The 27,898-nt window shown below is 51.9% G+C and overlaps 2 protein-coding genes across 2 annotated transcripts; both read right to left on the bottom strand.

Annotated features, from left to right (window-relative positions):
• Positions 1-878: 878 nt before the first annotated feature.
• On the bottom strand, positions 879-4,415 carry TLDC2 (TBC/LysM-associated domain containing 2). Its single transcript, XM_054274708.1, has 6 exons — positions 4,383-4,415; positions 3,433-3,588; positions 2,929-3,081; positions 2,687-2,782; positions 2,098-2,171; positions 879-1,549 (listed from the first exon to the last, which is right to left on the bottom strand). Exons 1-6 carry the CDS (start codon positions 4,413-4,415, stop codon positions 1,414-1,416), a joined length of 648 nt encoding a protein of 215 aa, XP_054130683.1. The 3' UTR covers positions 879-1,413.
• A 2,463-nt stretch (positions 4,416-6,878) lies between these two features.
• Positions 6,879-26,284, bottom strand: PIGU (phosphatidylinositol glycan anchor biosynthesis class U). The gene is made up of 12 exons (XM_054274756.1): positions 26,132-26,284; positions 24,379-24,443; positions 23,054-23,113; positions 21,486-21,548; positions 20,119-20,228; positions 18,385-18,485; positions 16,340-16,437; positions 14,208-14,362; positions 13,558-13,701; positions 12,645-12,769; positions 10,730-10,872; positions 6,879-8,065 (listed from the first exon to the last, which is right to left on the bottom strand). Exons 1-12 carry the CDS (start codon positions 26,259-26,261, stop codon positions 7,952-7,954), a joined length of 1,308 nt encoding a protein of 435 aa, XP_054130731.1. The 5' UTR covers positions 26,262-26,284; the 3' UTR covers positions 6,879-7,951.
• Between the last annotated feature and the right edge of the window lie 1,614 nt (positions 26,285-27,898).

Raw genomic sequence — 27,898 nt, 5'->3', positions numbered from 1 at the left:
GGACAGTGGAGGGGGTCAGTGGCACTCTGCAGGTGAAGGGGGGAGATATGAAAGGGGTATGAGAGGGTTGTGTTGAAAATAGGGCTGGTCAGTGTGCCTGAGCCCTGCACCATCCTGTCTGTCCTCTTAAATCCATTTTCACCTGTTTCTCTGTGAAGCTCCCAGCCTGTGTGCATGTGTGCTGCAAGGTAAGTGCCAGCTGCTGGAGAGATGGCACAGGCTGGCCATGCGAGATGGAATCAGCAGGGAAAGGACTGCCCACCATTGCACAAGGTACTCACGGGCTGGGAGGGTAGGTGGGTGTAAAGCTGGGGCTCTGTGGGATGCAGGCCTCACAAAATTGCAGATTTAGGGACAGGAGCTGACATCAGGTGAGGTCATGGGATGATGCTTCACCTGGATGTCCAGCTGTGCTCCCACGATAAATAATCAACCGTGGTCAAACCAGACAGGCCCTTGCCCTCCAGTGGAACCCCCTGAGCCACCCCTGCCTGGAATCCCCCTGAAGGGCTGGGTCTGCTGCTTGGACGGGGGGGTGGACGAGGAGGAGGAGGAGGAGAGCTGGCTCAACCTCCAGGAATGAGGCTAAACCCTGTCAGCCAGGCAACAGATTGTGGACCTCTGGCTGGGAAGGGCTCTTGTCATCCCCTCCTGAGGAGGAAGCCCCGGTCCTCACAGGGTGACAGACAGAGGGTGTGACTGTGCCAGAGCGGGGATGGGTCCCTGGAGCAGTGCTCCAGGCTGACCCCCCACTCTTGCTGAGGCCACACAGCCCAGGCTGGGACAGGGGATGGCTGTCACAGCTGCTGGCCTGTTCCCCACTGTGTCCTGCACACCTTCACAGAGCCACTCAAGGGGCAAGGATGTGGCCAGGAGAAGTTTATTGAGGAATGGTGGCCGTGCTGTCCCCAGCAGTGCCAGAGCCAGCCCTGGGGCAGAGGCTGCCTGGGCTGGCTCAGTCCCAAGGTGTCACTGCTCTTGGAGCTTCCTTCTCCCTGTGGGGCCCTGCCGTGCCAGCTCTGCCTGTGCCCTCCCCTGGGGCAGCTCTGCCTCATCCCAGCCGGGTGGTTTGGGGTCGGGCTTGTGGTTAGGGTTGGGGCCAGGAGCAGAGTTAGGGTTCGGGTTCGGGTAAGTTGTGCTGTGCCACTGTGGGCCCATTGTGGCTCCGCAGCCACACGGCAGCAGCACTGCAGGCCTGAGCCCCGCTGCTGTATTTTCCAATCACGCTGCCCCCACCGGCTGTTCTTTCCCTGTGAAATCGGGATATTATTGGGAGCAGGTGAAAGGAGGAGGGGGTGAGGCTGGAGGCATCCCGCAGGCTCTGCAGGTGCTGTCAGGGAGCAGCTGTGCTCGAGACATCAGTCCAAAGAATCCCCTCTCCTGCACATTTTTCCTTGGGTGCCTTTGTTGGGGTCAGGGCAGGCCCCACATTTCCAGATCCTGGATGCAGAACTCCTCCCGCTGGGAGAGGGTCTCGTTGTCGAAAGTGTCGCAGCGCTGGCTGCCCCCGCGGTGCAGGTCCCCGTCCAGCCACAGCCCAAACCTGCCGCTGCCAATGTGCCGAGAGCGCGGTCAGCTGCCACCGCCCCTCCATGGCCGGAGACACCCACGCCACCTCCCGGGCCAGCGGCCACCTCCCGTGCTCACTGTCTGCTCCCCAAAAAGGACGTGGGATGGGACAGGCAGCTGGGCCAGGTCTGTCACTGTGCCTGCAGGCAGGGAACGGCAGGGAAGGGGCTCGGGGCGGGCAGGGAAGGGGCTGGGGGCGGGCAGGGAAGGGGCTGGGGGCGGCAGGGAAGGGGCTGGGAAGGGGCAGGGAGCGGCAGGGAAGGGGCTGGGGGCGGCAGGGAACCGGCAGGGAGCGGCAGGGAAGGGGCTGGGGGCGGCAGGGAACCGGCAGCCCTTCCAGCAGGCAGTAGGGTCAGGGGATGAAAGGCCCAGCCCTGCTGGACAACCCGTGCCAGTGTTTTGGGGTTCAAACCCTCACGATGTGCTTGGCCCCAGCTCCGTAGGGCAGCCGGGGTTCCTGTGATGGCTCTGGTGGCCATCGGGGCTGGGGGCCCTCTGAGCCGCTCAAGTTGCCAGTGCAGTTCCTACCTGCCCCCACCGACCATCAGCAGATTCACATCCCCGTTCACAAAGAAGTCGTTCCTGCCCGTCCACCTGAACACCTGCATGGGGACAGCACACAGGGGGCCGTGGGCTGGGCAGTGTCCCTGTCCCCATTCGTGTCCCTGTCCTGCGAGGACCAGCCGGGGGCTGCTGAGCCAGGCTGGCTCTGCTCGGGCATCTCCGTGTTCCACATCTCCAGGAGACCCGGCCGAGACTGTGGTTCGCATCCATCCCTGCCAAGAGCCCTGTGGGCCCTGCCAGGGCACAGCTGCCCCCACTGACGCTCCACATTCTGCCAGCCTAGAGCTGGGCTGCGACCGCCCTGCCATGTGGAGGGACCCCGGTGACAGATGGGCAGGGTCCCCTTCCCTGAGCTTCCCTCCCCGACACTGCCTGGGATTCGCGGTCTCCCCTAGCCCCTGACAGCCCCGGGGGCTGCTGCCAGCCCGGTCCCCCGGCTGCTGTCCCCGGTCGGGCCGAGCGCAGCCCCGGCCCCCCGGATCCCCCCAGGCACGGAGCGGCCCTCGGGGCACGGCCAGCCCCTGCCCGGGAGCCCCTGGGCCCGCAGCCGCACCTTCAGCTCGGGGCAGAAGGAGAAGAGGAAGGTCTCCCCCGTGCCGTAGAAGCCGCTGCTGCTGCGAATGGCGGTGGCGGAGAAGGCACCGAAAGCCTGGGGAAGCAGAAGGGGGAGGCTCACGGGGCTGCGTTCTGAGGGGCTCCCAGCGCCGGGACGCGTCCCCGTCCTGCCCACGGAACCAGGAGGTGCCCGAGCCCCGAGGGACGAGGGGCAGCAGGGCCGGGAGGGCACGGCCGTACCTGCGCCTCCGTGTCCCTGATGAGCAGCAGGGCCGGCGAGTCCGGCCGGGCCCCGCTCCGGTACAGCGTCCGCAGGCTGAAGCCGTCCCGGCCGGTGGAGTAGAGCAGGTGCCAGGGCTGCTGCGTCAGCCGCGGGGGCAGCTGGGGGCCCAGCTGGGGCGCAGCGGCCTCAGTCGCTGCTGGCCGGCTGAGCGTCCTCCCCTGCCCCAGCGCTGACCTGAGATCCATCGAGAGTCCTCCCGGGAGGAGGAGCGCGCATCACCCCTCCAAGCACCCACCTGAGCATCCTTCGAGAGATGCTTCCGAGCACCCTCCCCTTCAACACATTCCCAAAGCGTCCTCACCCTGCAAACCCCTCTGAGATAGCGCCCCAAGCATCCTTCCCCCCAAGAAGTGACTGAGGTGACCCAGGCACAGGGAATGTCACCCAGCTGGCCTCACAGGGGACATTGCTGGTAGGACAGCGGTCACGGCGGGGTCCCTGTGCGGGCGGGGGTGCCTCACCTCCTCGATGTCCCTGTCCCGCAGGATGCTGCTGGGCGTGCTCAGCACCAGCCTGCTCGGCTCCTCCTCCGCTGCTGCCGGGGCTCCCTCCCAGCCCCGCTGCCCCTCTCCGGCTGGGTCCTCGCATCCCATGGGCAGCTCCTCGTCCTGGTCGGGCTGGGGGCAGCAGGAGATGAGAATCACTGCGGGCCGAGGGAGCAGCAGCTCCCGGACCCGCCCGGCGTGGGGCGCCTCCCATCCTCTGTCCGGGGGCTGGGAAGGGGCCCCAAGCCCACGGGAATGGGCACCAGGCTGAGCCTACAGCCCAGCTCCCGGCTGCCGGCTGCTCCCGACAGTCCAGGCGCCAGGCCGTGCCGTGCCGTGCTATGCCGTGCCAGGCCATGCCGTGCCATGCCGTGCCTTGGCACCCCGCCAGGCCGTGCCACCGCTGCACACGGAACTTCAAGGGTGTGTGGCCACCGGAGGGGGAGGAAGCGGTGGAGGAGGAGGAGGAAGAGAAGGCAGGGAAGCTTCTACAGCTGCAGCCCCGTAGAAGGGGTGAAGCCTTGCCTGTTCCCTGTTTGCTCACGGCCAGGCTGACCTCGCAGCATGGAGGGGTCGGGGGTGTGCCGCGGTCATGGTGGCCGCTAGTGACAAGTGTCTCAGCCAGCCCCGCGTTCAGGCTGTGGGTGCAGCCCATGCCCAAGGGCGGGTGGGCAGCAATTCCCTGCCCACCCCTCTGAGGGATGAGCGAGTGCAGCCGCAGGGCACAGGAGCTCTGCCCCGGGATCCTGGCGGGGCAGCGGCTGCAGGGGCGGGTCCCGCTGTGCCCGTCACCCCCGCACCTGCCCAGCCGCTCCCTGTCCCCAGGGCAGCCCCCTCTGCCTGTCCAGCCCCGTGTCCAGCCCGGCGGTGCCTCCCAGCGCTGCCCCAGAGCTCCTTCCTCGCTGTCCCTCTCACGATGGACCTACCAGGAGCTGGTAGCGGTACCGGAGCCCCCTCATTGCCGCTGTTCCTGGGGTGCCGGGGCTGCGCCCGGAGAGCGCTGGCCACCGCCCGGGGTTAATGTTCAGCCGCGCCCGCCCCTCCCTGGCCACGGGTGCGTGACAGGGCTGGTGCGGGTGCCAGCGGTTCCCGGTGCGTGGGCAGGCATCCCGCTCCAGACAGGCCGTGCTGGCCGGGGCTGGCGCCTCCCCTGCAGCCCGCTGTCAGCTGGGGCCAAGCACAGAGCCCCGGGCCGGGGCTGCCCTGTGCCGAGCCGCTCTTTGCAACACAGCTGTGGCAGTGCCTGTGGGACCTGCCAGCACCTGCGGTGGGGTGACCCTGGCTGGGCACCAGGCACCTGCCAAGGCCTCTCTTACTGCCCTCCACAGCTGGGCAGGGCTGAGAGAATCGCAGCAAAAGGGTCGTGAGTTAAGGGCTGGGTGTGATCCCTCATCCAATACTTTCAGGGCAAAATAGACTTGAATTAGAGATATTAACTGAATTTATTACTAACAAAATCCAACCAGGATAATGAGAAGTAAAATAGGACCTTCAAAACACCTTCCCCACACCTCTCTCCTTCCCAGCTCTGCCTCTTCCCATCTCTCCAGCAGTGCAGGGAGATGAGGAATAGGGGTTATGATCTGTTCATCACCTGCTGTTTCTGCTGCTGCTCAGGGAAAAGAGTTGCAGTCCTTCCCCTGCAGGTGGATCTCTGCACCCCCAGGCCCTCCAGGGGCTGCAGGGGCACAGCTGCCTCCCCGTGGGCTTCCCCATGGAACCCCAGGGGAATCTCAGCTCCAGCTCCTGAAGCAACTCCAGCCCCTCCTCCTGCCCTGCCCTGGGGGTGTGCAGGACTGTTCCTCTCACGTATTTTCACTCTGCTCTTCTCTGATTGCAATTACATCTATGCAGTAACTTTTTTCTTCTACTTAAATCCCTGATCCTCAAGGCATCACCACCATCTGTGCTGGGCTTGGCCTTGGCCAGCAGTGGCTCCATCCTGGAACCATCTGGAGTTGGCTCTGCCAGACACAGGGGACGTTTCTGGCAGCTTCTCACAGAAGCCACTCCTTTAGCCACCCCTCTACCAAAACCTGTCGCACAAACCCAGCACAGGAGGCCCTGGTGGCAAAGGGCCCTCACTGAGGGAGCCAGCTTGGGACTGGCAGCTGAGGGAGGGAGCTGCTGGCTGAGGGAGCTGCCAGCCTCAGGTGCCTCTGGAGAAGCCCCTGCAGACCAGGGAAGAGGTGCAGTGCCCCAGTGCAGCCCCTTCTCCCTGATGACACCCCCACACCACTCAGCCTGGCTGTGAGCCTCCATTTATGCCAATTCAGGACTTCCTGTGTGCCTGCCTGGTGGCACGATGGCCTTCATGCCTAGCCCTGGGCCCACTGCAGGCATTTTTGGGCTGTTCCCCATCTCCACAGCAGGCCCACTGCAGCCCTGGTGGGTGTCTGCTGCGTTGTCCCCTCCACCCTTAGACAGCAGTGGGAGTCTGGAGGTTCCTGGTGCCTGGCATTTGGTCACTGGCCACACTTGGTGGGGACCAGGCAGTTCTGGTGGCCCCAAAAAGTCCTCTGAGACCCTGGTCAGGAGCCAAGACAGGGTTCCCAGTCCCTGCCCAAGCTGCCGTAGCATGGCAATCCCTGTCCCTGCCCCTACCTCTGACAGTGCTTCTGTCCCATCTCTGCTCCTGGCCCCACCCTTCCATACCCCTGACCCTGATTCTGTCCCTGTCCTTGACGCTGTGCCTGCCCCTGCCCTGTCCCTTCACCCCTTCATTCTCCCTGCCCCTACTCTGCCCTTTCCTCCTCCTCACCCTTGACCCTGCTCCTTGTCCCTCCCCTGGCCCTGGCGTCTCTGCCCTCGCTCCTCCCCTGCCCCACTGCTGACCCCGTCACCTTCCTCAGGACCCTTTGTGTCCAAATCTGGGATTTGCTCCTTCAGGACACCGAGACGGGGCCAGCGCAGGGGGCCGGGAGCGGGCCCAGCCCCGGCACCAAGGGCAGCTCTGCCCAGGCCAGGCCGGGGCACTGCCCCACAGCCGGGCTCTCCCAGCCTGTCCCCAGCCCCGCTCCCTTTTGTCACTTGTTTCCCCCCCAGGCCGTGTTCGCTTTCAGACCCCTCCCGTGCCCTCACCCCGCCCAGCCGGAGCACACACAGTGTCCAAAACTCGCACAGTTTTATTCATTTCGCTCCCGCCGGGGCCGCCCCGGGCGGGGCGCGGCTCCGCCCCCAAAGCGCTGACAGAAGTGCAGTAAGGCAAAAGTTTGAATTGTCCGGAAAGAAAGATCTCTACAGCCTGCCTGGGCACACCATCCATCAGCTGCACCGCACCCGCTGCGTTCGGGCTCCGTGCCACATCCCCAACCCCCGGCTGTCCCCGGCAGCAGCGGCGATGCCCGAGGCGCTGTCACACCCCGGTCACTGCATCTCAGTGCCACCCACAGCCCGCAGAGCTGGTGGCTTCACCCCAGTGTCACATTCAGGGGGCAGCAGCAGCTCCAGGGTGAGCAGGTCTGAGTGCAGAGAGGAGTGAGGGGGACCAGGGGAACTGATTGAAGGGAGCCCCGTGCACAGCCTGGAGCCCAGCACTGACTGGCACAGGGTGACACAGACAGGTGCACATCCAGCAGTGGTAAGCAGCTGTGGAACAGCTCCGGAACAGCAGTGGCTGAGACTCCTCCTGGATTTGGTCTGGGGCCTTACAGGGAGATTGTGACACCTCCTGGTCCCAGCTGCTGCCCCAAGTGCTCACAGCAGCACAGTGTGAGCCCAGCACTGCCAGGCTTTGTCACCCAACAGAAACTGGGAGCAGTGGGAGTCCATCTCCTCAGTAGTATTCCCTCTGAGACCTGCAATGCCCCCGTGCAGCTCCTGACATGGCTATGTTGCTCCAATGGGATAGAGCAGTTACCTGGTACCCACCTTGCTCCTGATCCCATCCCAGTTCTGGTTCTTACTCGTGTTTGAGTGCTGAGGTTACCAGGGGTGACACCAGCTCCAGATGCCGTCCAAGGTCATTGTCCTTGGTCACCCAACCCTTTCACAGCACCCACTGTGACTGAGCACATGGGATTCTTCCAGATCCCTCACAGCAGAACCACGGAGAAATGGAACCTGCAGCCAGGCTTGGGGCACCAGGTACCCAGAGCCTGCCTCGTGCCAAGCAGGAGCGGTTCTGGTCAAAGCAGTGAAGGGGAAGATCCCCGGAGAAGCAAACATCTCCAAGAAGCAGTGGTGGAAAACAGTTCATGGTCTGAGCTGCAGCCCTGGGTTTAGCTCAGACCCTCCTGCTCTTGCTGGACTGCCCAGAGCTGATGGCTGAGGTCGAAGGGAAAAGCACAGCTGAGGGGGGAGGCACTGCAGCTCTCAGAGTCTGTGCTGAGCCTGCAGCTCAGTGGTTATTCCCAGAACCTCAGCCCTTTCTTTCAGTAGGTATCATTCCCAAAGCCAGACCTCCTTCAGGGAACCTTCCCCACCCACCCCATGTAGTCCAAGCTTTGCACGTTCCTCGGAGGGGCCCATGTCCCAGGAAATGGTGCTGCAGTCCTTATTTGAGAACCAGCATGGCCTCTGTCCCGTCCTGCCGGGTCAGGTGCAGCCCGTGGCTGAGGTAGTACTCCCGCCGGAGGAAGGCATAGAAATAATCCGAGACGAGCAGGATCTGTGGAGTGACACGTGCACACACATCAATGCTGCTCCAGAGCAAGGAATAAGCAGGGACACGTGCTGGTGACAGGCCCTGCTGGGGGTTAAGCAGCTCCTGGGCTGCTCAGCACATGCTGCTGGAGGAGTCACTGTGGCCTTGGGAACACCTTGTCCATCCCCTTGCCACGTTAAGCCAGGGGAGACTCACATACAGTAGCTCCATAACGTGGCCAAAGTGTAGGACAATGGCAGGTCCAGCTGTGCCACAGCTGCACCCACAGGACTCCTTCTATCCAAGTGTTGTCCCACAATCACAGGGTCATTTTAGCTGAGAAAGATCTCTGAGATCACCAAGTCCAACCTTTGTCTGATCCCCCACTGTGTCACCCAGCCCAGAGCACTGAGTGCCACATCCAGGCACTCCCTGGACACCCCCAGGGGTTGGACTTCATCACCTCCCTGGGCAGCCCCTTCCAATGCCTGACCATATTTTCTGTGAAGAAATTCCTCCTATTGTCCAACCTGAACCTCCCCTGGCACAGCTTGAGGCTGTTTCCTCTCATCCTGTCCCTGTTCCCTGGGAGCAGAGTCTGATCTCCCCAGCTGCACCCTCCTCTTGGAGGTGCAGAGTGAGAAGGTTCCTCCTGAGCCTCCTTTTCTCCAGGCTCAGCCCCTCCAGCTGTTCCTGGGGCTCAGTTCCCTTCTCTGGCTGTTCCAGCCCTGTAATGTCCTTCCTGAACAGAGATGCCCAGAACTGGACACAGCACTTGAGGTGCCTGAGCAGTGCCCAGCACAGTGCCCAGTCACTGCCCTGCTCCTGCTGCCCCCCATGGCTGGTGCAGGCCAGGTGTCATTGGCCCCTTGCCCAGCTGGGCACACCAGGCTCTTGTGTAGCTGCTGTTGAGCAGCACCCCCAGGGCCTTTCCAGCCACTCTGCCCTGAGCCAGGGCATGTCTGGCTGTACTGAGGCACATGGTGGGACTGTTCCCTCTCCTGGGGCCTTGGGATGGCAGGAATGGGTGACAGGGGATTCTCTAAAGCTGCAGCCTTGGGAAGCTGCCACTGCTGGGGCAGACTGGGCTGTGGCAGGGACCTGCTGGCTCAGTGGCGCCATTTGTCACAGCCTCTCGCAGTGGGACTTTCCCACAGGACCGATGCCTTCCTCCATCTGGAAACAGGAGCAGGTAACCAGAGTGGAAAACCTTCTCAGTGCCAGCCTGAGCTGGTAGTTATTGTCCTCATGTCCTCGTGCAGATGCCACTTAGAGCATCCCTTTGGCACCAAGCACTGCTGTGTACTCCAGGTGACAAAGGGCACAGAGGGAGGGACAGTCAGAGCCTGCCTGGGTTACTGTGCCATTCAGCACAGAAAAACACAGAAACACAGCAGCTGCTGCAGAGGCTCCATGGCAGGAGAGGAGGGGATGGAGGAGCAGGTGCAGAGCAGGGGAAAGAGAAACAGGGCTGCAGACTGCTGAACAGACCCAGGGAGAGGGTCAGCCCCAACAGCCAGGATGATCTGCTCCCTTTGCTGCACTGCTGACAGGCTCTGCCAGTGCAGCTGGTTTCACCTTTACCTAAGCTTCTCTGCAGATACCTAAATGGGAAAAGAAAGAGCTGAGGTGGGGATGAGGGCCAGATTTTCTCACAAGGAAATCAGACAAGAGACTTGATGTCTGCATTTACACAGAGCACAAGACCTTGCAGGACCTGCTATGACTTTCCTCTCAGGTAGGAAATAAAATCCTCTTAGAATATCAACAACTGCTATTCCTAGTTAAAGTTTTACTATTCCTTTCATTACATAGGACCTGTAATGAACCATTCCCAGTTTTCTATCAGCCTCTCTTAGCAGAATCTCTATTCTCCCTTTCAACCTGTGCAGTCTCTCTTGGTTTTACCAAATAAGTGTTTTCCCCATTAATCAAGGGTAAGAGTAGGTGATTTTTTGTCCCTGGCCAAAGCATTCCCCTGGCTTTAGGAGAAGCAGACAAGCATAAATGGCTGAGGCACACTCAAACTAAAGGCAGCTTTAACATGAAATGAACGTTCTGCTCACCCACAGTCAAACTGCCCCAGGGCTCAGGTACATGACAAGCAGCACAGAGAAGAGAAAGGACTTACAAAAGGTTGTAGCACCTTCAAGGGTGCTAAGCTCTGCTTTCCCTAAGGCCACTGGAAGTCATGTATCCAGAATGGCCTCAGGAAAGGCAGGGAGGGCAAGCCCTGACACCACTGGGACCCTGCACGTGCTGCCACGTCTCAGAAACACTGCTGCCATGTCCTTGAGCATGGGCAGGTCTCATTTGTCTGTTTTCTGGCCCCACTGCTACTGCCCTGAGGTTTTTCCATTTCCCCTCTTAGCTCTCCTTCTCCATTCACTTGTGCTTGGCCCTGCCATCCTGGGATGCTTTTCCCTGGCCATCAGCAGCAGAGCACAGAACCTGCAGTTGGCTGGGTTGGGTTGCTGAGCCACAGCTCACACCACAAGAACTCTTTCCCATTAGTGTGCCAGGGGGTGAGGAACAGGCAGAATCCAGGAGGAGAGCCAGGAAGCTGCTGTGCAGGACCACACAGGATGCAGAGAGCCAGCCCCATCCTGCAGGATTCCCTGCTGCTGACAGGCCACCCCCTCCAGCAGCCTGCCCACAGTGCAGCTCCATTTGCCTCACTCTACTGACCTGCCCTATGTTGAAAGTCAACGTGATGGCATAATAAAAATTGGAGTTGGCACTTCCTGCATAAATCCATAGATGCCACAGAACAGGGAACAGGAAGGAGCAGAAAATGAGCACACATGACAGGATGAAGATGTTCCGGAGGACTGTAAAAGAAAACCAGCTGTTAAAATGATGTATTACTGAGCAGTCATGGTCACACAACCAGCAATGGTATTTGGGGTATGCAGGGGGTGAGAGGGACTTGCCAAGACACACTTTCCTCCAATAACCTTCCACAGGTTGCTTTAGTAACTTCTTGGATAGTGGTTATAAGAAATCCACTATATTTCCTTTAAAAAAAAAAAAACTTCTGCCTTTGTTGCAGTGTGAAATCCCCATTTGCAGCTCTTTCCTTCCAGATCCTGCTTCCAAACACTCTTTCTTGGATGACTTTGGCTTTTTGGTATCTACACTACAGTAACCAGCAGCCTGCAAAGGGGCCTTGCCAGCAGCACCCAATTTGGAAAGCAGAGCAGTTTAATCCCTTGCCTCATCAAGCTAATGACAAAGGAAAAAATGAATCTGTGGGTTATAGGACAAGATACTTTCCTGGGAGGTGGCAAGGAAATGAAAGCACCATAAAAGGAAGAAACTCATACAGGCCAAAAGCACTGACAGACACATGACACGGGGAGGTGCAAGGATCCAGCAGTCTGCCTATGTGCCAGGTGACAAAAACCAAGCACAACTTTGTCTAAAAGAGCTGGGAACCACCAGGCCAGAAGAGGTTTGGTTTTCTGTGAAGTGCTTCTGCCTGTCCTTTGGTAGCAGTGCTGTAATCCATCCTGACTCTTGTGCTGCTGTGCTTGGCTGCAGCTCAGCCCATGCCCACCACCCTGCAGTTGGGGGCAGGGGATGCTTTGGGAGCATTGGTGCATCCAAACCTTTTCCCACCTAGTTGAAATTTCTTGTTCAGAAGGTCTGTTCACACACTGCAGGCTGGGAGCCTGTGACATGATTGTCCCTCTCCCTGCATGTTTGGAATGTGGAACTGAGCTATGCTGAGCAAGCACTTTAAGAAGTTCATCACCTGCTGCAGCTGGGATGTGCTCAGGGCCAGCCTGGAGATTCCTGCCCTGTTTGATCACAGCTGCTGAGCTCAGCTCTCCTGAGTCTGAAACCCACAGAGCAGACGGTCTCCAGGTGTGATCGTGTCTCCTACAACAGGCAGGTGAGCTGTCCATGAGCACACCTGGCCTGGCTTGGAGGAGGCTGCAGTGAAAGGCCTGGACAACCTGGCCATGGTTGGTCAGAGCAGTTGGTTTAAGCAAGAAATGCCAGAAAAACTCAACACTTCCAAATCTCCCCATGGAAGCGGGTTCTACAGACTGAGCCTGAGAATCCACAGGAAGCTCTCTGTGATTTCAGGAGATAAAGAGGGTCTTTTTGAAGCATTTAAGAAAGTCTGGACAACTGCTTGGAGTGACTCAGTTACTGTCACTCTAAGCAATCAAGCAGATACAAAACAAAGCACAACTGCAAGATTCAGCACTTTAAGGCTGGGGGACTCGGCAATTGCAGGAGCACTGCTCAAATTACACAGCCTTAAATGGGAGTGAAGCATCTGGAGGATGCAGGACTGCAAAAGGTTCTTATAAAAAAGATAATCTTCAGAAAAAGCTGGAGAGAGGGGGAAGATAAGGTACAAGGGAAAATTCCCTCCTTGACCAATTTCAACCCAAGTCCTAAAGACATGTTAGGGACTGTATCACCAGAGGAAAAACCTCCAAAGCCCAGCCTCCTTCTAGACACCCATGGAGGCCATGAGAGCCTGTCAGCTTGGGTCTGGTTTGGTTTAGTGGTGACCATTTAATTTAATTATTTGGCAGGCCCTTTTACATTCCAGATAAGTAATAATCAAGCACAAAGAACTTACATCTGTAAAGGTGGCTCCAGACTGGAAGGAAGGCCATGTACAGGGCAACGTCTCCCACCGTGGGATAGGACTTGAAGATGGAAATGATGGCGAGCTGGACAAACAGGAAGAACACAGGGTGTTCCCTGGAAAGGAAAACAAAGGCTAAGGGGATGCAGCAGGGCCTCTGGAAACTGCAAATGAATATCAGCAAGGGCACAGATGTGCTGCAGGACAGGCCCAAAGAGGCTCCTGCAGCCCTGTTCTCTTCAGACTAGGCTCCAAATGCTGCGTGGGGTGGATGGATGGAGCTGCCCTGCAGAGCAGCAGGGTCAGGGGAGGCACATCGGCCACAGCCCTCACCCAGCAACCTCAGTGCACATTCACACCTGCACTGCGCTTCCCAGCCCTGCCTTATGCACCACAAGCAATCGGCACCTGCCCTCTGATGGTAACTGGAGAAGCCCAAAGCCCACAGTTATCCCTCTGTCCACCTGATCTATCCAGTGCAAGCCCAAGGACAAGCTCACTGAGAATCCAGGTGTGTTAAAGGGGGTTTTTATCAGAAAGAAGTCAATGAAGTCAGACAAAAAAGCCCCCAAGTTTCCACATTTTTCCTGACAATGAAGAGCTGGAAGTTCCAGCCAGTCCTTGCTTTCTGACTACAGTGTCTCATGCTGGCACTTGTACAGCCTCCATTTCTGCTGCCTCTGTTGATGCCTGCAACACAGAGTTCCACTGCAGAGCCCAAGTCACTCTGTTTAAGAGGAACTGAAACTGAAGAGCTGAAACTATGGGAAAGGAAGAGGATAAGCCCTGTTAAAAATCTTTTTTCAGGCTTGTAGGTCAAGACATCCAACTCCAGACTTAGAAGCACCCACTGGATAACTTAAGAGTAAAAAAGAAAGTGGTAGAGAAAGACATTCATACTTACTTTAACTTTATTGCCAAGGGAATGGTGTAGAAGAACACATTGATTTGGAACACACATACAAAGAAAAGACTGAAGTGTTCAAACATCTCTGCAAAGAAGTACCAGAAAAGGCCAATATTGGGTGTCAGGTCTGGAACAGAAAGGCTGAAAGTTGAAAAGAAAGTCGTGGTAAAGTTTTGAACTGTTGTTATTCCCTGCCCTGCTTCTGCATTAATTAATCACTGTGTGCTACTGGATGTAGGTCCTAAATTGTAAATCCATGAAAGAGAAATCAAATGGATGAAAACATAGAGAGCAGGTTGAAATCCTGCTGAGGAATCTTTCAGTAGGATTTAAGCCATTCTCAAGCAGACACTTCTCCAGAGAGAAATATCTCACAGCCATGGTAGCTTAACAACCAAATCCATTTCCAATCACTCAGTGAAAAACAGCTCCTGTCTTTAATTTTTGCTATTATTTATTTAACAGCAGTTGGAGCTGGCTAATGGCCACTTTCCTCCACATGTTCTTTCTTTTACTGCATTGCCAGTAAATCACAGAGCACACACTTCCTGGGTCAAGCACACACCTGTGTGTGATGGGCAAGAAACAGTCTGTGAGGGCAGGGTGGGGCTGGACAGAAAACCATCAGTGGGAATCCTTATACTCACATAAAGCCATAAACAGATGGGATAAAATCCCAGGAGTTGAGCAGGAAGAAGGAGAGGCAGATGATCACCACCAGGCTGCACAGGTACAGGGATGCATACTGCATGGTGTAGAGCCAGAAACTTTTGCTTTTCAGTTTGATAGGTATGAACTGGCGCTGAAAGAGAAACAGAGGCACCTCAGCAGGGGGAGAGCCACAAAAACTCACACAAAAACTGTGTGAGTGTTCAGAACATCAGCTCAAATTGATGAAATTGATTAAACATTGGCACTATGGCATTTGAAGGAGCAGCTTTCAAGCACAATTTGCTTGCTGTCCTTCACTCTGGCCAATTAAGTCACAGACATTGCATGCACTCCCAGAGCTGTGTTTGAAAATACAGCAAAGCTGGTCATTTCTGCCTGCAGTGAGTCCCCTGGGTGAGCACACACAGGAGTAAGAGTTACACCCCTCCTCACAGCTGGTACCTCACATGTTTGCAATAGTGCACTGGTCCCTGTCTTCTCCTGCATGACCCCACTTGATCACCTGTTCTGGCTGAGTGGGACCTTCTTCAATATTTTTCCTTCCTCTCCTGGGAAATTTATGTCTGTTTCTGACAGCCATCCCAAAACCTCATGTGTGAACACAGAGGCAAAGAATTCATTTGATTGTGCTTTAGTTATGTCTGTCTCTTCAGTCAGTGAATTACCCAGGCTGGCTCTTAGAATTCTTCCAATGAGCTCTTGTTCAATATGTTCTTGAAGAAAAAGGGGGGGACCAAAAGCCCTGCTCCAGAACCCTGTGGCACCAGGCCTGGCCTGGCACTCCTGCTCTGCTGAAATCAGGGCAAGAGGGCATCCACAGAGCTCCTAAGCAAAGAGGAGCCCCTCTGAAAGCTGCCATCCTCAGACAATGTCCTGCCACTGCCACATGTCCTCGTCACATGGCAGGGATATCCCACTCCACCAGTCCCCTGACTGCCTGTGCACAGACAAATACACACAGGGGCCAACACCTTGGGGATTGCTCAGCACTCTGCAGTTCCAGGTCAGTGATGTGGCTTTTCCATTTGGCCCTGGGACTTGCAGTGACAGGAGATGTGCAGAGAACCTGCCCTGGCTGCTGTGGGCTCTGGGTTTTCTCAGTTGTAGCAGGTTTAATGTCACTTGCTGGGACAATGGAAGCAACATTACCAGAAATTTTGGCAGGACAGATTGAAAATAGCAGGAGAAAAGTGATTTAATTCTGTACAAAGAAAGTTCATTTACAAATTTAGATAAAAGGACAGATGCTGGCATGACTGCCTTTAAAAGTTGCAAATTAGGCAATCACATATCAAAGCACTTATTGTATTTGTGTTGTATTATTGTTTGTGAATTCTAAGTACAATGCTTGCACTTCACTCCCAATTTACTTTGACTAAAGTTAAAAGAGAACAAATGAGGCTAAAATATTAAAGATACAAATTCTCCTAAATTTCATCCAACTGAAAAAGTAACACTGACTACACTGTTTTTCTCCTGTAAAGATTAACAATAATAAAATTTCTGAAAAAAAGTAAGAGACATTCATGTCAGAGCAAGAAAATGAATTAGAACTGACTCCCATTCTGTCTGGAAACTCAGAGATTTGAGAACAGGCTAGTTAAGTGTATAAGCATCACCATCAGAAGCAACAGAAAAAGCCTGGTGAAATGTACAATTCAGAATTGTAAGAATTACAAATACTAAACATTATCACAAAGTGATCTGTGAAATGAGCTGAGCCTCTGCTGGCATCACAGCCTCACCTTGCTGCCAAAGCAGGATAAAATTAGCAAGGGCAGCCCTGGTGGGATTCAGGGTCTTGTTAATGGAGAGGGAGAAAGAACAACCAGCCCCAAACCAGTATTTTTGAACTTCTCTGGGTCTGAGCCCTTCACTGCTGCCCACACAACACAAAGAACAGCACTTATTTTGGGCAAGCTAAACACACCCAGCTCTGCAGACTCCCTGCTCCCTTCTCTCCAAACCCAGGCATTCCCATTCAGGGTTCACACTTGCCATGGCTTGAGGAGAGTCACCTTTGCTGAAATCTGCCCCTGTCTGAGTCCCCTCCCCAGGACTGTCCTGCACAGCCACAAGAAGGCACCAAGAGTTAGAAATCCCCTACCTGTAGAAGGTAAAGCAGTGCTGGAGCAAACAGTGTGAGAGGGTAGAGTGACTGGTATGTTGCTAAGGCCAGGAACACAGCACTGAGGAAGGCACTACCTGCAAAGACAAAAAAAAAGTTCATAAGGAACTTTTAGTATAAACAGCCATACAGACAGCAAGTCCAAATGGGAAGAATCTCTTAAGCCTCTGCAGGGGATTCACAAGTATCAGGACACCCCTTAAAGGAGTTTTTAGCAGAATGTATCCTGCAGGGTGTCCTTTGTTAATGACATTTTGAGTGGAGAATGACTCATTCCATAAGAACAAACCACTGGCTGGTTTCTATCTCCTGTCATTCACACACAGAAAGAGACTCTCATAATTCAGTCTATATAAAGCCCATGCTGGCTGCTGTTAATGCATGGGAATGCATTCACTCAAGTCATATCTGCATGTAAGAACTGCCATACTGGGCTGGCTGGATAACCTCATCACCAGAATGTGCTGCAGCCTCAGCAAAGCTGTGTGTAAGAGAGCAAGCAAAGTCTGCACTGAAGGAGTGCAGTAGCATTAGCTCTGCTTTACTGATACCAAAACTGAGGCACAGAAAGGATTGGCACAACTTTTTCAAGTGATTTTGTAAGGATACATGTCTTTATTGAGGCAGCTTTATTTGATGTGTCTCAGTGTTGAGCACTCACATTTCTCAACTAATAACAGAAATATTCTCAGCCAATTAACAGAAAAAATGTCCAAAAGATCTCAGGTTAAACAACAAAAAAATGCAAGCAACCCAGGGCAGTAGCCTGGTTATAGCTACAGATTCAGTGGAAATCCTCTGTAAAAACAGAGCTCAGACAGCCCAGGGCACAGAACCACTGTGAGTGCTGACAGCAAACACTCAGAGAGCTCCTCTCTGCTTCCTCCTCTGAAAGGGAAAGCACAGGGTTACCTGGTGATGGGCCTCTCCTCTCTTCAACTCACCTCTCCTGACAGAAACCCCCCTATCCTGGATTTTACCCAGTGTTCAGTTCTGCACAGATCTAAATAAGTGATTCCCAGAAATCACAGCCATAACCTGATATTCTCTTTGCCCACTTAAACTCCAGAATGCCACACTCCCAGTCAGGGACAAACCACCAGACAGTTTTGTCCATGACCAAAGTTTTGGTCTCAGGGTATCAGTGAACAGTTAAAAATCAGTTTCACTAAATGGACCCCACTTGTTTGCAATTGCAAATGCTTTTAAATTAAAACACCTCCTGACTCAATTAGCCAATAATTACAGGAAAACTTTCTTTAGATGAAAACCATCTATATCAGCTTTTTTTTTTTCCCTCAGTGCCTGGGTCTGAGCCCTGCTGGAGACAAAAGACCAGACTGACCTTTCCTCTGATCCAGCAGAGAACTCCTTAAAACTTAGGTGACTATTACAAATCACATAGGCTAAAAGATTCTAGCACTGGGGAGTCAAAAGAAACAGAAAGCTGGCATTATGCAGAAAATGAATGAAACAGTGATTCTGACATAATCTACTCCACTGGGCTGTTTTGGGTCTTTGGTTGCTGCTTCTGCTTCCCCAAAGCTTAATTAGTTCATTTCAAATCATGTTTACAACTGCAAGTGAAAGCCAAATAATAGCTGCAGGCAAATGCCTGCTTTTGAATAAAAGTTCAAGGAAAAGCCTTGAAAATAAATTGTGTATGACATTTAAGTGCATATTCACATACAAAAGAAGAGCAACAGAGCTCTTCTGTTCTGCAACACACAGACATGTTTCTTCCTGAACAGAAAACTATTTGAAGCCAGCCAGGAAAAGGAGTCAGTTTTTAGTGTAAACTCTCATCAACACTGAGGTGAAAGTAAGTCTTCACTTGACTAGAAAGTCTTCTGAAGTCACAAATTCATGTAGAACTTTCACCTCGTTTCAGTCCTGTTTGTGCCATGTTTCACTGAGATCTTTGTAGCAATCCTATCTGCAAAGCTCCTCCTGGATTTATTTTTTGCTACATTTCTAATCTTTCTAAAAAGTCCTAAAGAGCCCTTTTTTCTTCACTGAGTTACCTTTTATTGTAGCTAAAATGAAGAATGCAATGACAGAGTTGTTGATGGCGCAGGTGGACTTTGCCACACAAGACATCACAGTGTAGGGGTTTAACAGGTAGCTGAAAAAGAGCAAAGCTCAGGTTACATCCAAAGGAGCATCTAATTAAAGAGATGTTCAAAGAAAAAAAAGATGCACTTTGCCTTTTCTTTTAGTTTATTTACATTTGATGGGATCCTCTCATCAGCAAATTAATTCAGCTGAACAGGTTCTTCAATCTGAAGCAAAACCAGAGCCCTGGATTGCAGATTTGGACACAGGGGCCACAAGGAACCCACTACAGAAATGAAACATTGGGAAGAGGTCCAAAATGCAAGTTCTGGCCTAGAAAATGACTACCAAAAATGCTTCTTGTTTTGCAGAAGCATTATACATTTATTCACTCAAATCTAGGATTATTTGGTCCAAAGGAAACTTTTTCTGCTACTCACACCTACTACTTCTGAAGAGGAATAAGGAGAAAACACAATGGAAAGAAATCTGAGACATAAGCAGAGTTTCCCACAACCCAGGCTCCTGCTGTGGCAGAGCAAGCCTTTACCTTTACCATGGCACCATCTGAGCACAAAACCAGCCAGCTATGCAGGAGTGACACATTTTAACTGCAATTGCAGAAAAACTCTTAGCAACTTTACACTCCAGAATTCAGCCACACTTTGGTTAGCAAGCATGCCAGCTCCTTTTGGAAATAAGAATTACAATAATCTCATTTAAGTAGGTTCAGAGCAAAGAAAAATTGTATTGGTAGTCCTCCAAACCTAAGTATGACAATGTAATGATCACCCTTGCCAATAACTGAATTACTCATTAGAGTCAGTAGAGAGGGCTGACGATTTTCTAATTCTCTCTTTATATTTTCCTATATCTCCAAGTCCCAATCTGTCTTTTTCAGTGTTTCCAGAAGGCAGGACAGGTACAATTGAATGCCAACTTTGCTGTGGCAATGTACAAAACAGTCTGCAATTTACCCACTTTACCCTTCTGGCCACAGGGACTGTGCCATTTAAAAATTTAATATGAAAATAAGAAAAAATGGCAATTTATCTAATGGAGAGCCCTCTCTGATACAGATCAATTTGGATAATTTCTTTCTGTCAAAATATAAACTTTTTTAAAAATCTGTAACAGTAGGCACCTTGCTTGTATATTAATTGAAGCCTTCTGAAATAAAAAAAATGTTTTGTATATAGAAGAACACCAAGACATGAAATTAATAAAATGACAACATGAAAACATCTTTTAACTGTTATAAGCAATTTGGGATATTCAAAGTGTGAAATTTGCGATATTCAAGTTGTGATATTCAGCACACACTCAGATGTTTTGTCCAGCTGCTGAGAAATTCTCTTAACTTTTCTGAAAAAGTTGGAAGGCAGAGGATAATTTTGATAACATTATCACACAGGCAACATAAATGGGAATGTGATCTGTGCTGATTCTTGTTACCCAGATAATGACCTTGCTGCTGAGCCCATCTCAAAGGGCCTGAGTGAATTTACTTGTTGGCAACAAGCACATGTAAATACATCTGATTTTCATGTTCAAACTGAGTATTCAGGGCCAATAGGAAATTCAGAATTTTTGTGGGAAAGAAATCCAACTTTTGCCAGTTTTTGAAGGCCCAAATGAGACAAACCCCAAAGGGAGCTGAGGAACCAAAGCAGCCCACTGCAGCCTAGAGGAGCAATACTTACAATAGTGCTACCTTGAGGGGGATGTAGTGCATCTCCATGGGTGTCTGGATGAGTTCAGCCACATCTGGGGCATATTTATCCAGTTCTATTAGGAGCTTCTGCTTTTTGAACTGAACAAGGGAGAACGATCAAAGACTGTCAGAACAGGAAAGCCATTTTTGTGTACTACTTGTGTAATTCTATTTCAAATTACTCAGCCAGTTACCTGGGGTTTCTATTACTGTGGAGCATATTCAAGCCCCTGGGGTGAGCTAGAACTTATGTGAGGAGTTGTAGAGAACAAAAAACTCCCATCTTTCCCCAAATACTTAAAACTTGAAGTGAGAGTCAGGAGGAAGCAGATAATTTCTACTGTTTAAACTTCCTTTATTACCTGTGTCTATGTCCTGACACAGCTGCCAGTGAGTTCAACACACTAGAGTCCAATACTCAATCTTCCTAACACCTCTCTGGATCTCTAATGAAAAGCTAACTTTATAAATTCACTGTTCAACAAACAAGCCCCTGAACACCCAAACCCCACACATATGCACTCTTTGTTGTTTTAAAGATGGATACTTCTATGACAAATCTCTCTTCAATCTCTTTTGTTTTAGGAGGCTCTCTACAGAGACAAGAGAGAAATCGGAAATATGAACTGCTGAATTATGTCATAGTGAGACAGAAGGACAGAGATGCTAGCAGTGAATTCTCAACAACCAAAGTAACTCACATGTGGAATTCTTACAGGCCTGCAGTTCTATCCTGGGTTATTTCCTTAACCTCAAAGTCAGAGGACAGGGAACAAGCTCATAGCCTGGTGGGAGACCACAGAGATGCTGTAGAAAATGCAGTCCCCTGCTGATGTTGATAACTAATCCCCACCCCTCTGGAACTGCAAAGAACACAGCACTGCTTACACAAAATGTCCTTTGAGAGCTGGGAGGAATCACTCACCTCCAAATACACATCTTTATCATTTGAAGGGAAGAGCAGTATTTGATGTCACACTTTCACCATGCTCACAAGAATGATCCATGTCCCCTCAGAACTGCTGGAAGGTTTCACTCCTTTCTTTACACATTTCTAGTCTGTGTATTACCTCATGCTTATGTGCAAAGAAACCCTCTCCAGGGTAGAACACCCAGGCTGGAGAAGACTGTGCTGTGATCACCTCAGAGTGTAGCTACAGACACAGTAATAGTGTCACAACAGAATTTAAAATGCCACATTTGTCTGCCACATTCAGTCCTGTTTATCATTAAAATATGACCAGATTTACTGCAACAAGAACTTGACACCACATCCTCTGGCACATCTTTTCTTTGGCCCAAGATAATTATAACTGCTGGGAGAAGAGGACCAGCAACACTGGGAAGTCAGCTTACCACAACTTTGTTGAAGTCCTGGATTGCCAAGTAAAGGGCAACAGCAGTTAGCACATCAGTTATCTAAAAAGGCAAAGGACAGGATCACTGTAAGCAAAACAAACGAATGGAGAAAAATATATTGGCCAGCATTTAACAGGAGCTCTGATCTGACTCAGCTCAGGGGAACAAAACACAAGCTTTAAAAATCCTGAAAGGCTGATTTGTGCAGTGCTCTCACACACCACTTCACCTTGAAGACACGAGCTGAATAAAAATACTTATATTCACAAAACACAAGAATGGGGAATTAAGAGGAAAGAAATTGCTCATGGAGAGCAGCACATGAGAGCAATAGAGAGAACCACTGGTGTAGAGAGCACAGCAACACTAGGGCAGTGCCAGCTGGCTGAACCCACCTGGCCACCAGGGCAGGGTAACAGTGCCCTGAGCTGCCCAGAGTGCCCAGGCAGCAGCACAGGGCACATGGCTCTGCACAAGCCCTGCCTGGCAGGGAGCTGGGCACTGAAGCTCCCCTGGCTGCTGTGTGCAGCCAGCCACAGCCCCTCTGTCCTTCTGAACTGTGCAGAAGAACTCTGAGAACAATTCACAAGAGACATGTGGGGGATGAAGCCATTTGTGCTCCTTGCCTGTCTGGGGTTTGGCACACAGGAACAGCAGCACAGGCATCAGGCTGGGGGGACACAGGATTGTGTCACCTGGAAGAGGCAACCTTTGGAATTCAAAACAAAATGACACCTCCCCCTTTCTGTGTGGGGATACTTATCTAAGCAAGAACTCACAAAAAGGAAGGAATATGTGTGGAAACCCAGGGCACACAGGGAATATTTCTGTGTCTGCTCTGGGCTGCCCTGACCCCCAGGGGAGCACTGACTTTGACCCTCATTCATGGAGAAAGTTTCCCAGACTTCAAGATGGACTGGAATCCACAAAAGTGTGAAATAGATTATAGAGAGCAGTGTAGGTGCATCACTTGGTAAGAAATTGAGGTTTTGGGATTTTTACTGTGTTGTGGATGGCAGCAAGATGGAGAGCACAGGGTGCTGTCCTGGGTTTCTTCTTCATGCTTCTTCTTCCTCCTTCTCCATGGGTTTGGGTGGCATTTTGTAATTGGGCAGAAAAGTCCCCACTGTGGGCTCTGTGGGATCAGTTATTGGTTAAAAGGGGAAATAATCCAGGTGTCAGTTCCTAACTGGATAGTTTAGTCTTAGAAGATCTTGTACCAAGAGATTGTTGCCATTTTGTGCCTTCCAAGGAAAAGCTGCTGAACTCACAGCAGTGAGACTGTTTCACTGATAAGAAATAATAAACACTTGAGTCCAAACATGAATTACTGTCACAAGTGCCTTCAATCCAGACCCAGAGAAACCCACAACTGGTACCACCACAAACATGTACAAGAAGGAGAAAGCCTGAATGTGGGTTTGTGCAGGCAAAGCTGCCTTTCTAATGAACTGGGCTCAGCAGGAATTTGAGCTACAGGGAGGCTGAAGGACTGAAAACAGAAAATCACACTCAGCATTTCCCTGAATGGGACCTTTCAGGAGAAGCTTTCCATGAGCACTTACCATGAATACCAGTTCAGCATATTCAATTAGGAAGTGAAAGAGATAGATTATCAGCGGGGTCTGAAAGAGCAAAAGGGAAATCCATATCAAATACTGTCCAGATGAAATACTGCTGATTTGATGAGACAAAATACCAGAGTTGAGCAGTTCTATTAGACACTGGCAAAGGTAATTTCCTTTGGTCTATGCTCCAACACTGGTACTGCAGAGCAAAGTGATTAATCAAAGCACACTTAGTGGTCTTCTTCCTTGCAAAGTCCTCAATGCACTTTATAAAAGACACCATCAACTCTGAAAATTGTATTCTACTCCAATTTTTTTATTTCTGCTACAATAGTGGTAGACTTACAATAGAAAGCATACAAAGACCAGCTTTAGAAAGCAATTTCTTATAGAAAATTTATTTTTCAGGTTGTCTGCAGGTACTTTTGAAAGATTTCCTATATAGCTGGTTCCCCTGCTGTTTAGATGTGTCTTTTATAGTGCAAAAAGAAGAAAGGATGTTAAAAACATAAAGAAAGGGTTACAATTCTATCATTCTCTTACTCCTAGAGTTTTTCTCTTTTAAGGTAAGAGGAAAAGTATGTTTCTGAATTATTCCCATCACACAAAAGCTTAGTCTGGAAGGACTATATTTACATGCTGCAAAATCAGCCTTCACTGTGAGAAAATAAATTTCTTTTTAAAAAGTTTAAAAATTATGTGATGGTCTAAATCAGCATGGGGGAATATTTCATAGTCTGGGAGAAATTCTGTCTAAAGAAATAGAATTTATTGGAAAGAATCCAGTTTTCAGAGGATACCAGGTCCCTGCTTCACACTAGGGACACAATGTATGAGTGTACCCTCATGTCAGCAAGAGCATTCAAGAGCACAAAACCCCACAGGTGCTTAAGTGCTTTTGTAGGAACAAGGTGTTTTCAAGATGAGGAATAAATAAACTGCATGCTTGTGCTAGTATTAGAATTTCTGCAAATGCAGAGACTCCAGGTGCTGATACCTTGTAAATCCTATCAGACTCACAGTGACACTGTCCCTGCTCCAGCTTGTGCTGACAGAACAGCTGGGTGTGAACAGAGTATCTGACTTACTACAGAGCCCCCCAGTCTCAGAGTTTCTTTATGCACTGCCTGCTTCTGCACAGGGAATTCACTGGGAATATCTGGATTTCCTCGTGCTGGTCACTGTGTAACCACACAACCTCAGGTTCTCTGCAGTCTCTGGGACAAAACAGGCCCCCAGCCTTCTCCAGGCCCTGAGCAGCCAAACTGAGACCCCTGCCAGTGGAATATCACATTTAAAACCCAGCATGCAAACCAACCAACCTCATGAAAAATAGCTCCAGAGTATGGCGAGACCCCTAAATCCAGCAGAGCTAATCCTTCGACCACTGAAACAGACAAAACACCTGCATTAGAACCCCGGAGTGTGGGAAGTGAGAGATCCCCTGAGGGTAAAACTGCAGTTTCAAAATACTGACACTCTAAGAATATCACCCATAGAATGGGTGAGACCACACCTCCCAGAGCCAAGAGCCAGCCAGAACAGATTCACCCCAGCTCCGTGCACGTTCCTGCATGGGCACTCATCACCTACTGATTTGTTTCAGCTAAAAATGTTCTAGATGAAATCCTTTGCACTTTATATAAATCACATGCATCATATCTTCTCCTTTTGAGTGACCTATTAAGTGACACATGGCATCTATCCTGGAGAAATATTTAATTCCAAGAGGACAGCCACAACATAATACTGAGCTTGAACTGTTTTGCCTCATTAGATATAGAGAGGCCTCAAAGGTCCCAAATCACAAGGGAAGAACAGAAATGAACACATATTGCCAGGCAAAGCTAAAAGCTTTATCTCTGCTGAAACTTCCTGACATTTTATAGCCTTAATTGAGCTCCTTTGTGCTCGTGGAGTTACAGCTTGCCCTGCTGTACCTCTGCTGTAAACGCATGTGTGTGCTTTTCCAAGGAATCTTCACCCTCCTGAGCACAGAGGTTCCCTGGACTGAGCAGTATGCAGTGAAAGAAGCCAAGGGAAATGGCCAATTTGTTCAGAGGGAAACAGGCAGGACACTGCAGGAAAACACACGAGGTGCTCAGTTCAGTGATACAGAAATATTTCTGTTAGATTCTGGCTGCCATCAACTTCCTGTATAGTGACAGCCCAGACTTTTCAAGATGATCCCACTTTTCCCCTTTACTACCTAGATACCTACCTTGATGCTCTAAGGTGGTATTTACAAAGATTCAAGAATAGCACAAGAAGCATGAAGTGCCATACACTGTGGAGCAGAGGCCTCAGGTCATCAAATACACTTGTACTTTGGACCTTTATTACTTCTGGCAACACTTTTCCACCCCAAAACTGCAAATAATTTTACCTGCATAATAACTGGATACCAAAGGGACGTCTTCAAAATAAATTAAGGCTCCTAAGGCTCAGATGATCCTCAGCTGACCATCACTGAAAAGCCCCGATTACCCAGGGCCTCACTCAGCCTTCAGCAGAGAATGTGAATGGCCGGGAACGTGTGGGACACCAGCTGACCAGGGAAGGGGACCGGGGCCCGAGCACGGCACCCTCACCGCGACACGGTGCCCGTGGGGGTCAGCGTAGCCGAGGCCGGTGGAGCCCCGCGCTCTGTGCCCATGTGTGACACCCCCGGTGTCCCGGCCAGCCCGGCTGCAGCCCCGGCCTGTCCCCGTGTGTGACACCCCGGTGTCCCGGCCAGCTGCGAACCGCGGCACCACGGTTGCAGCCCCGGCCTGTGCCTCCAGCCGCGCGGCCCTCCAGGCCCCGGAGCCGCCGAGCACCCGCGGGCTCCTCCCGGGCACGGCTGCTCAGGGCCCTTTCGTGCAGCCCCGGTTCGGGCCCGGCCGAGCACGGGCCGGCCCTGCCCGGAGCGCAGCCGGGCGCCCGCAGCGCGGGGCCGCTTCTAGCCCGCCGCCCGGCCGGGATCGCGCCCTGCCCGCCCGGCTCGGGGGTCCCGCCGCCCCCGGCTCCTCCGCGCCGCCCCCGCGGGGCTCGGCCCGACCAGCAGCGCCCCGGCCCGGGCTCGCCGGGCCTCACCTCGCTTCCAGGCGTTTAGCGGGGACGCCACCTCGACCCGCTCGGCGATGAAGGCGGCGAGGCTGGAGCGGTAGAGCGCGGCGCGCACCGTCACGGCCGCCAGCACCACCAGCACCAAGGGGGCCGCCATCCCGGCGCGCGCTCCGCCGCTGCCGCCGGCTGTAGTTCCCGGGCGGCGCCGGGGAGCACGCTGCCAATGAACCAGCCCGCCCGGACAGACTACATATCCCAGCGGCCCTCGCGCCGCCACTTCCCGGCACAACTCGGAACTACGGCGGCTGCAGGGGGGCTAAATTAGCAGGAGCGGCCAGGCGGGGGTCCCGATGGCGATCCCTGAGCTGTCCCGTTCGGGTCGCCCTTGCCCAGGACGGCCGCAAGGGACAGCCCCTCCTCCGCCGGAGGGCAGGGATGGGTCTGTCCTCGAGTGGCATCGCGCTCCCCGCGGGCCGTCCCTCCCGCCTGAGGATCACAGGTGCCTCTGGATGGGAGCTCTGCCCAGCCGGGGCAAGGCCTGGCGGGCTGGGCCCAGCTCGGACGAGGAGCGCCGGTGGCTTCTGAGCCGTTCGGAAATCCCCTCAGACAGTTCTTTATTTTTCAGGTGTTTCACAGACCCCCACGGTATCTGCCCGCGTGTTGGCTGGGCTGTGGTGGCAGTCAGGGCTGTTGTGAGGGCGCTGATTTGGTTTCAGAAGGCTCTTGGCAGATCCAGGGTCTCAGTCTGTGTGGGTTCCACAGCCCCAGAGCTTGGGAGTTCTGGGAGACTTTCAATCACCCGCCTTCGCAGTGTTATGTTTGCCCAATTATCCCATCATAAAAAAACCCCCAAACAATATTAAAAGTAGTAGCAATTTTAATTGAAGAGTTAAAATAAAAAAAAAATAAAATGGAATACAATATAATTTGATTAAAATAAGGGATAATTTGGTTCTAATAAGCTTGCCAAGTGAAGATTCCTCCCTTTTATGCCATCCCCTCCCATTTTCGGTTCATCACTTTTCTGTCTCCGCCCTCATCACCACCTTTACCACGCAGGTGCCACCACTCGGTTTGGTGGTCGCACAAGTCTTTGGGGGTCGTCTGATGAAGGTTTCGTAGTCTTCCTCTGTGTCCTTTAATTCACCTTTGGGTTACACATGCGCACCAAGCCAGTACAATGTAAGCCAAGACTAACATATCACTGCATCTACATATCAAAGCAATAAATGTCTTATAATTAGCATTTTCTGGGACCCAACCAGGTTTTGCTTCCTTTCTGCTCATTTTTAGCAACTGTATCTTCAGCTTCTTTCCTCCTGTCCTTGTGAACATCTGCCGGGAGGGGGGGTGGTGGAGCCCCTCTTCTCCCTCTCTTCTTTGGCATTACAACTTTTAACTATTTTATTATTCCCAAATATTAATTACTGTATTAATATTGATTACTGTTTCAATTTTTATCAGCACAAATCATACTTATTTATCACACCAGCATGGACCTCCCTGCTGTTCTCAACAACTGCTCCTCCATCCCCATCACTGCGTATGTGTGCAGCCCGTTCACACAATCTCACACAAAAATAGCCTTTACAACACCTCATCTGAATGGAGGCAAGTGGAAGGAGACATGATAATCTCCTAAAAATGAGTGACAGTGAAAAACACATTTCACATGGTATGTGAAGACAGTAATTTTTCATGTAATTAAAATTAGGATTTGCTGAGTGTACTGGGCTTGCCATTGAAAAGAGCTGGGTAATATCTAAGTCAACATTTATGTTGGATTTATGCCGC

This window comes from Melozone crissalis, unplaced genomic scaffold, assembly GCF_028551555.1.
Source record: "Melozone crissalis strain CALT ecotype California unplaced genomic scaffold, PUWL_Pcris_2 ptg000017l_1, whole genome shotgun sequence".
In the NCBI taxonomy this organism is placed as follows: domain Eukaryota; kingdom Metazoa; phylum Chordata; class Aves; order Passeriformes; family Passerellidae; genus Melozone; species Melozone crissalis.
The sequence above is the reverse complement of the archived record's forward strand: the minus strand, read 5'-3'. Positions and strand labels throughout refer to the sequence as shown.

Coding starts and splice junctions, on each gene's coding strand:
- TLDC2 (XM_054274708.1), bottom strand. CDS start 4,415: ATGAGGGGGCTCCGGTACCGCTACCAGCTCCTG. Junction 3,082..3,432: donor GGGACAGGGACATCGAGGAG/GTGAGGCACCCC, acceptor GCTGCGCCCCAG/CTGGGCCCCCAGCTGCCCCC. Junction 1,550..2,097: donor CTGATGGTCGGTGGGGGCAG/GTAGGAACTGCA, acceptor GCACATTGGCAG/CGGCAGGTTTGGGCTGTGGC.
- PIGU (XM_054274756.1), bottom strand. CDS start 26,261: ATGGCGGCCCCCTTGGTGCTGGTGGTGCTGGCGGCCGTGACGGTGCGC. Junction 23,114..24,378: donor CTGGAGCTATTTTTCATGAG/GTTGGTTGGTTT, acceptor TTGCTCTTTCAG/ACCCCGCTGATAATCTATCT. Junction 16,438..18,384: donor CATTTTAGCTACAATAAAAG/GTAACTCAGTGA, acceptor TTGTCTTTGCAG/GTAGTGCCTTCCTCAGTGCT.